The sequence below is a fragment of the Manihot esculenta genome, chromosome 9 (assembly GCF_001659605.2).
Source record: "Manihot esculenta cultivar AM560-2 chromosome 9, M.esculenta_v8, whole genome shotgun sequence".
Taxonomy (NCBI): Eukaryota; Viridiplantae; Streptophyta; class Magnoliopsida; order Malpighiales; family Euphorbiaceae; genus Manihot; species Manihot esculenta.
Genome location: NC_035169.2, coordinates 20,750,599 through 20,760,219, shown reverse-complemented (window position 1 = coordinate 20,760,219; position 9,621 = coordinate 20,750,599). Strand labels below are relative to the sequence as shown.

Sequence of the window (9,621 nt, the reverse complement as noted above, 5' to 3'; positions counted from 1 at the left end):
ATGGATCCACTTTGGTTGTTTGGGTTGATCATTGAAACTTAAATTATCTTGATTGGTTCAATAGATTAGTTATAGGGGTGGAAGACGCTTCTCACCACCATGTCTCTCCTTATGATTAAATTAATTAGGGAACGTCCTCTAATTAATTACTAATTAACAAATTGCCAACGAACGTCCTTAGGCCATAGGCATCAAAACAATTGTCAATTGCATAAAGAAATAGAGAGATCCAATCCTAGCTACCCAAACGTATGGAGATAACGCTAGATCATGCAATTTTCTTGGGTTTTATCCCAAGTGTTCTAAGGTCAGAATATTTCCAGCAATTACGGACTAAAAATAATCCCAACTAACAATCAATTAACTTTGCAATTAAAATCAAGTGGCCAATTTGATCAAAACAACAAAGTAATCATGTAATTAAAGCATCAATTGCATAAATATTGAACAAAACCAAAGACAATAATTTATGTTCAGATCTCACAACCCATTAAACAACCTTAGTTTCAACCAATCCTCAACTAGAATAAAAGATTTCAGCCTCTCATGGCTGAAACAAAACTAAAAATAAAATAAAAGGAGAAAGGTAGAAGAAGAGATGTGAATTTCGTAGGTGTCTCCCAAGGGGAGCTTGAAAACCATGTAGAGGCTCCTATGTGGCTTTTTATAGTTGAAAAGTGTTGCCCTTGGTCATACTTACTGCCCAAGAGGTATTTTCTGCCCAAGATGTGTCTGAAAAGGAAAGAATCGCGCTTTTCGGCTTCAGAAGGAAGGCTGCGCGAAAATGCACTGCGGAAGGAAGTTGGTGCGCGCGGTTTGATCTCAGAAAGGGAAGGAGGCGCAGATTATGCTTCCTAAATAAGTTTAGATGCTGATCTTACTTCCTAATTAGTGTAGAGGCTGCCCAAGGTGCTGCCCATGTGCAACTTGCTGCCCAAGTTGTTGCAGAAAAGGAAGGTGGCGCGCAGATGGCTCTCAGAAGAGGAAATTGCGCAGATTGTTTCTGAATAGGAAGGATGCACGAATTTTGATCTTCAAAGGGGAAGATATGCTTGTCCATACATTCCTTTTTAGGTGAAGCCTCTTTTGAAATTTGAATATTGAATGCAGAAGAGGAAGAGCATCTCTTTGAGATCTTGCTGCCTAAATAGGAAGATATGACTGCTGCAGTGTGTGCACATCTTTGAACAAGGAAAGAAAGATCTGCGATTTGAATTTCAAATGATCTTCTGACTGAGCTTTCCTTGTTTGCTTTTGCTTCTGCACTTTCCTCATTTGAAAACTTTCCTTTTCTGAAAACTTTCCTTATTTGGAAACTTTCCTTATTTGGAAACTTTCCTTTTTTGGCACTTTCCATATTTGGCACTTTTTAGCAGTTTTAAGAGCATTTTCTCCAGATTGTCTCTTTACACCTAATATTTGCAAAACATAATTAAAACCACAAAATTAAGTAGAAAAGATGTAAATAAACATTAAGAACATAATGATAAAATGGACTAAAATATGCTCTATCAGAGGCAAATTAGGTGCCCAAAGATAGTTGCCTCAAGCGCAAGTTTGGCAGCTGAAGGGACTTTCGGCGACCGAATTTGGGTTTTGGCTTCATGCCAAACTCAGGTTGCACTCAGACAGCAGTTTCAAAACACAATCAAAGCACAATAGATCTTCAAAAATAAACTATGATAGAACCACAAGGTCCTAAACAACTCAAAAGACCTATTAACAATATTCATTATCAAAATAGAAAACCATCCACTATCTCAAATTTGAAAACTTAAACTCCAAAACTTTGCATGCATTACCAAACCATTGAAACAAAATCAACTTGCATTTTCTTTACAAAAACTACAGGATAGATGAGAGGCAAGGATTTACTTACCTCATTGAGACAAAACAATGACCATAATAAGAATTTTGGAGAGAAGAAAGACATTTGAACACTTTTGACTTTAGCTCTTAACCAAAAATCTTGGTCTTCAAAACTGAGATGAAGAATTGTAAATTATTTGAAAAGAAAATGAAGAAATAACTTAAAAGCATTGAGAAAGGTGTTTTGACTCATCTCTACTCGAAAATGGAAAAAAATTTCTCTCTTTTTTAGGCGGGAGCCCTTTTATAGGTGGGCTGGAGAAGTCACCTCCGGCGGTGGAACCTTAAAACTTTTTTAAAATATTTTTTTTAAACACATTTTAAAATACTTAAAATTTATTTTACAAAAATCCATTTTACCCTTCTAAAGTTTTGAGTTTTAAGATTCTGAATTCCAATGAAAATTCTATTGAAAAGTTGAAATTCTGACACTGAAGTTTTGCTGGGTATTACAGGTGTTTTTTTTTATTTATTATTACTTGAAGGATAATTGACATCAAAAAGCAAACATTTATATGTTAGAGTGATTTTATTCGGATCTTTTAATTTTGATAATTAAATCTAAAATTGAGAGATTTGCATAAATTTTATTCAAATTTGAAATCATATTTAGGGAGAGTGTAGTTATGCATATGTAACATAACATGTGAACTTTTAATTATTAAATGTGAGACCTATTTTACATCTAAATAAATCTTACCATATCTAACCATTAATTAAGATTGATTTAATTAATTAAAATACATTTTTAGTCCATTTCCCTCGAGAGACCTCCTGATTTTCTTCCACTGTAAATTTTCAAATGTAAAGACTATTATTTCAATGAAGTGAAGAAAAGGATAATCCGGTTTTGGTTACTTTTTCATTACCTATATCGTCAATCATATTAAAAAGGAAGGAAAGGGAAAATCACGGTACAAATGGAAGAAATTAAAAAAAGGAGAGGGTGGGTGAGAAATGAGAGAGATTAAAATTATTTTTAATTTAAAATAAGTTTAATTTATTGATTATGTATTGCAAGGTTTATATGGGTATTAAATAGATCACCAAATATAATACCACATAATAAAAACACTCTTTAATTGTGATTTCAAATTATAATAAAATTTGTGTAAAATTTTAAATTTTAAATTAAATTGTCAAAATTAAAAAATTCGAATAAAACTATTAAAATGAAAAAATATTTAATTTTTTAATATCAATTACTTTTTATTTACCTGTCAAATGATATCTATGTTTAATAATAAAAAATTTGACATATCTATGTTTAATAATAAAAAAAACCAGCTATAATGCCATGCCATCAAGAGCATTCTCTTAATCTTAATTTTAAATTAAAATAAAATTTATATAAAATCTTTTAATTTTAAAATAAATTGTTAAAATTGAAATGTTTGGATAAAATTATCAATGTAAATATTTTGTTTTGTAAGGTCAATTTCCCTTTTATTAAATAAAAGTATCTTGATTTGCCATCCGGGAGAAATCGTTTAGTAGCTTTGTCTTCAAATTAATTAATTAATCAAAAAAATTCATTGACATGGACATGAGCTTGAACAAAAATATCTCCAAGAAAATAGTACTGTAGAAGATTCGCTAAGAAAATTATTATGAAAGTTTGATCATAAAGTATTCTACTCTAAGTTGAGGAAATATGACAGATTGGGTGAAAACTTTATCCCGACGATCCCATAAATTTGTAATCAGTACCCAACGGTATTAGATTCAAATCGAATTTTTTATTTATTTTAATTTAATTTTTAATTTTAAAATTTTTAATTATTTTAATTTTAATTTAAAAAAAATTAAACCGAACCGATTAATAATAATAATATATTATTTTTAATAATTTAAAAAAATTAAATCATTAAAATATTTTAATTAAATTTTAAAATATAAAAATAAAAAATTTATTAAAATTTCAAATCAAACTGAATCGAATCAAATCAAATCAATTCAATACAATTTAATTTTTAATTAAAATCAATTTAATTCGATTTTTATAAATATTAAAATTTTAATTTTTAATTTATTCAATTTGATTTAATTTTAAACTAAACCGATTGAGTATTCACTCTATACATCTTGATCTTGATTTTGAGAGATGATTTTGAGAGATTGAATTATTCACTTGATAAAGGGTTTACATTTTGGTGGGAGAGTTGGGAGGTGAACCCATGACCTGAGTATACTCCACTATGTCTATCACCTCTTTTATTAATAAAAGAATGGCTTAGCAACACCACGTGGCTTAATATTAGCTAATATAAACATTAATATATAGGTCTAACTAAACTAAAGGTTGTAACATAAATAAACTAGAAAAACTAAATTGACAAAGCCTTGATTTATTACAAAGATGGCAGTCATAAAGAGCACTGTTTTTCTTCTACATTTCATACATAGAGGCAGCATCCTCCTGAAGCACCAAAACCTTAGTAGATGATACAAAGAGCAAAGATGGTTGAATTAACAGAGATTGTAGATACATAAACCTACCACCATGTGCTGCCCTTGCCCTTATTGGCTCCATACAAGCGGAAGAGGCTGAAAGCAGATAGACAAGACAGTGCCACCATGCTAACACTCACCAACAGTGAACTTGCTATTCCCTCCCCAACTTGGTTGCAGAATTTTCCATACATATTGCATACTTTCATCCATTGTAGTTCTGGTTGTCCCAACTTTGCAAATACTGAAGACTGTGCAGCAGCTGCAACTGCTGCTACTGTTACGTACGCCATCACCTGCACAAATGGCTTAATGTGTAAGAATTAGGTGGTCTTATCAAGATGTTTCAAAAATTGGTCCATGCAAAATATTTTTTCAAAAAAAAACAACTTTTTTTACTGTCTAAAAAATGACTCCATTTGTTTAAGAAAAAAACAAGTAAATCGGTTCCCTCACAAGGGAAGAAAATATTTTTTATTAACTAATTTTTTTTGAATGCTTCACACGAATGCGAAACAAAATGTATCCTAAATGATTACATCATGTAGTCCTTCAACATCATGGAGCCTCACCAAGACTCTAGTACATAAACTTTTTAAAGGCAGAGAATGCTGAAATTGAATCTTTGAACTTATGCATTATAAATAATAGATTCCACTACTAAACTCTCTATCAACTGAATCCTTGAACTTTTTCGCTACAAGCAATTGATTCCACTACTATACTAAATTCTCTATTTCAGAGTTAACAACAAGCACTGCAGACTCATGTTTGCCCTTTTTTTTTTCCTTTATCTACTGCAAGAAGCATACAATTTTATAATCACTCCATAATTGTTGATCATTGTGTTTAAACTGAAAGCGACCAGTTATGATCTGGAGGGCATTCATCACTAATAAGAAAATATGAAAAAGGAAAGACACTGGAAACTGTTCACCATGACTCCTATTACAAGACTGAATTACTTCAAGTTCTTAAGTTGAAATCTAAGAGAAGAATGAGCATTGACAGAAGAGAACAAAATAGATGACGCTAAAGAGCAAGTCAACCGGGCTTTTAGCCAATTTTACAGTGTTTGATCATCTCTTCTGTGGTTGACAAAATCTATATGGGTATGACAGAGATTCATATAATTTATCATCAACATATACAAGATGTAGGGAAGAGGAAACCCGTGCAATTAATACAAATCAATAAGCTACATTAAAGATTGAGAAGCAGCTAATAATTCCATCAGAAAGTAGTTCCAGCAAGCTAGTACAAGGGAGACTGAGTGAGTGATGTTTTGGATAGTTGTTCAATTTATTATTCAAGGCAGGATCAGACTTCAAGTTGAGGATGCAAGCAAATTATGTCCAACGAAAATATAGGATAAAAGAAAACCACGAGTATGGACCAAATGGCTCGAGAACTGAGCTGCAAGGTGTCTAGATTATACATCTAATATTTGTGTTTGTGGAAATATTTTTGAAGTATAAAAGAGTAAATTACTATGAAAATAACATAGAATAATACTTCTTGACAAGATATGCATGGTACATATAAACCAATGCATAAAGCACATAGATACTGCATGAATTTCAAATGATCATTTCTAAACCTAACTCATTATTTACTTTGTTCCAAGATTAAATCAATATGACCAGTCTATAATCAAGAAACTTAAAAAGATTGTGGGACTTCATAGCTCCAACACTAGCATAATTTTGTATGTGTTCCAAGAACTTCATAAGCAAAAATTCCTCCTCAAACTATAGCTCCATTCGTAGTTCATTTCTAACCTTCAACCAAGTAGACATTTTTTCAATATTTCCCAGCATCACAATGATGTTGATGTGATGTCTATTTTGTTTGAATATGCAAGTCTTCCTAAGATGTACATTGATGCCATCTCCTTTGAATGGGCTCAACCTCAACTAGAACCCAGATGCCACTTTTTAGCATGAGAAAACATCAATGGCCTAGTAGTTTATTTATACTTCTAGGATGACTTTTGAGATGGATCTTACATCACTCTCAAGGAATCTTGAGAAAGATAAGTAACCAAACCATACCCACAACTCCTCCATTCACGTTTCAAAATAAAATCAGCTGATTCTTGGAAAATTTTCATTTCTTCCACTAAATTCATATAGGCCATGCAATCCCATCTGCATCTATCCGAGTCATATGCAGATCCTGTGCATTGAAAGGACATAGGAAGATGCATGTCTAAATAACTGTACTGATGGATGTTATGCGTGCTATTGGGCTACCTTTTCTACAATGACAACTAGTGTCTACACTGCACATTAAGTGGATCCTCGATAGCTCATATTTGAGTAACAGTTATCCATGAGTAAGACAAACGTCATCCTATGAATTTGTCTACCCACGTGCAAATACAGGTAATCTTCATGCAGAAAAGGAACACCCTAATCTTCATGCAGAAAAGGAACACACTCTACCCATCCAGTAGAGAATGGAGAAGAGTATACCTATAAAGAAAAGGAGAGGAGTTTTAATGAAATCTACTAACCACATGTTGCTTTTTAATTGTGGCCCCTCACCAGGAAGGTTTAGAAGCTTATTTGACTTGCTCTAGTGACAAGTTGGCTAAACCATGCTGGTGAACTGGAAATATTGGAACATTAATTATGCAACACCAAACAAGCATGCAACAGTATATGTCCAATCTGATTTTGAGCCAAACATCCCAATGTTCTTAAGACTGGACCAGATCAACTGGCTCTACCGTGCTAGATCAGAAACCAATCAAGATAACAATCCAGTGTATTTTCATTTGTTTATCAGCCCTAGACACAGTTTAAAACTGCAAGAAATTGTGAACTGGAAAAACCAGTAAAATTTCAATGAAAATTACATTTATTTGAAACTAAATTTTATAAACAATAATAAATAAAAATTAGTCCTAGCTGGTTTTTTTATTTTATATTTGTTGGGTGAAGAATGCATTTGAAAATAATTTTAAATTTAGTTTTACAACTTAACAATGTTAACCTTAATTATCTATGTGAATTTTTTGATGTCATTGTTAAACCAGCTACTTAAATTAGAAACAGGCCATGGATGATGGAGCTTGTTAGAAGCATTGTGAGATATCTTTCTACCAAGGAAAGGTGTGCTTCCCATAGAGGGTGGTGTTGCATTGCATTGACTGATTTTAGTTCTAATCCATTAAAGCTAAAAATCATTTTTTGCATGTAACTGCTTAGGGAAATAATTAATTACTTCCATCTATTAATAAAACTTTACCATATTTCAATATTGCCAAAAACTTGAAGTTGATGAATACCTTAAATAGAAAGATGAATGTAACTGATTAGATATACATATATATATATTAGCAAATGCACAAACAGAACATCACATTGTATTGCAGCATTAACTTGAGAAATTATTTTCAAGAGACTGCTATTTAGCTATATATATAGCATGATTTACACGATTTGCTAAAATTAATGTTGACATTTATAACTAAAACTAGTTAGTAGTTGGAAAGTTACTGACAGAACTTGACCCTGACAAAGAGCAGTTAAAGAGAACGACACAAGTTTGAGGCATTAATGGTACTGGTCAGCTTGGACCTACCACCTCTTTTACCAATTCCTCCCAAGTAGGGAAAGTTTAGGATTTACTTCATTCTAAACATCAGTATTACAACAAGTTTGACTACCTGTCGGTGGAGGAATTACATGCATACAATTATCTGATTCTCAACTATCAGGTCCTATGTTTTGTCAAATTAGCTACTTAGTCCCTATTCCTTAATCACTCAATTAATGTTCATGTATTAGCAAAATCAAACTTTTTAGAGCACCTATTAATCAACTTATACATGAAAAAGTTGACTCAGAAACAAGAGTTAAGTAGTTAAGAATAAGAGTTAAGCAGTTAATTTTGATGAAATAAAGGAACCTGACAATAATTAACCACATACAGAAAATCAAGCAGTCAATACCTGATCCCCAGAAAAGATTAGCCACGCTAATGGTTTGCTGAAGAGAACACTTCCTCTAACAATACCTACAACACATCGCACTCCTTGAAGCAAGGAATAGGCAGCTGCTATCCCATTTGCAATCACCAAAAATCTGGGAAAAAATGAGAAAATGAGCAAGAATAGTTTGGTTTTTCACGACTATGGAAACCAGTGAATTACTGTTGATGAAGATCTTACACCAGAGCTTTCATGTCTGTAAATCTAGCTTTCTTTTGAATTGTAAAGATCTCTTTAACTTGAGTATCTGTCCCAATAAGAATAGCAGCAGCAACTCCCAAGCCACATATCAAACACCTCAAAACCAGCTCCGCAAGCCTCACCCTCCGATCAATAACCTTCAAATTGGTACCATGATACACAGGCACATTCCCAGGACTAACACCAACTCCCAAGTAACTCATTTTCTAGCTTGAACCCACAAAGCCAAAATTAACCAAAGATTAAAAAAAAGAAGAGATAATACCCAAGAGACAAGATTTCTAGCTTGAACCCACAAAGCCAGAAAGCTCCACACCACTTAAATAGGCAGACCACGAAAGGTGTTGCTCTGTCACTTTCTTGGGCTTTTTGGGGTTTTCATTTTCTGTGAATTTTCTACTTGTGAAATGATGAGTGTTGGACTGCAGGTGGGAACGCTGCTAGGCTGCCAAATGGGCAAACGCATGAACCGTACAAAAAAGTGAGAAGGTATATTGAATGCATTTTTAACACTGCATTTATCATCCATTGGGGAAGAGTTAAAAATGGGGACTCTGGTTCAGTGTTTCTTCAGAGCTCTTTCTTTTTTGTATAGGAAGAGGCAACAGTTGCTTGCCCCAAGGAATGGCTCAGACAAGGTGAGGCCATTTTTATGTCTTGTCCTTGGAAGAATTGAATGAAGGAGAATGATGCTTAGCGCGGTAATTCTGAAGATTTTCAGGGGAAAAAAATATAAATTAGCTGTTGGTAATTCTAAAGATTTTCCGGCCAAAAAAAAAAAATTTTCTCATATGGATTGTAATATTAATTAATTGCATTTTGTATCGGTTCATTATAGAGTTTTTTTTTTTCAGCTGATATTTCATTTGATTTTATTTTTTATTTAAATTATAAACAATATTTAAATTAATTATAATGTTAATTTTTTTAAGAAAAGGATAATTATAATGTTAATTATTATTAAGTAAAAAAATATGTATAGATATAAAAAAAATCTAATTTTTTAAAATTATGTTTTCAAATTATTATATATATTTCATAATAAACTAATATTTTATATTTATTTTATTAATATAATAAATTAATATATACTTTATTAA

At 32.1% G+C, this 9,621-nt stretch overlaps 1 protein-coding gene across 2 annotated transcripts; it reads right to left on the bottom strand.

The window, feature by feature from the left end:
• Window positions 1-4,201: 4,201 nt before the first annotated feature.
• LOC110623019 (CASP-like protein 2B1) lies at window positions 4,202-9,138 on the bottom strand. Of its 2 annotated transcripts, none has more exons than XM_021767830.2 (3): window positions 8,501-9,138; window positions 8,282-8,414; window positions 4,202-4,628 (listed from the first exon to the last, which is right to left on the bottom strand). In XM_021767830.2, the coding sequence occupies exons 1-3, from the start codon at window positions 8,722-8,724 to the stop codon at window positions 4,365-4,367; spliced, it is 621 nt and encodes a 206-aa protein (XP_021623522.1). In that variant the 5' UTR covers window positions 8,725-9,138; the 3' UTR covers window positions 4,202-4,364. The 2 variants fall into 2 exon arrangements, with proteins under 2 accessions (XP_021623522.1, XP_021623524.1); XM_021767832.2 differs by having other exon boundaries at window positions 4,202-4,616; window positions 8,501-9,132.
• Window positions 9,139-9,621: the final 483 nt, after the last annotated feature.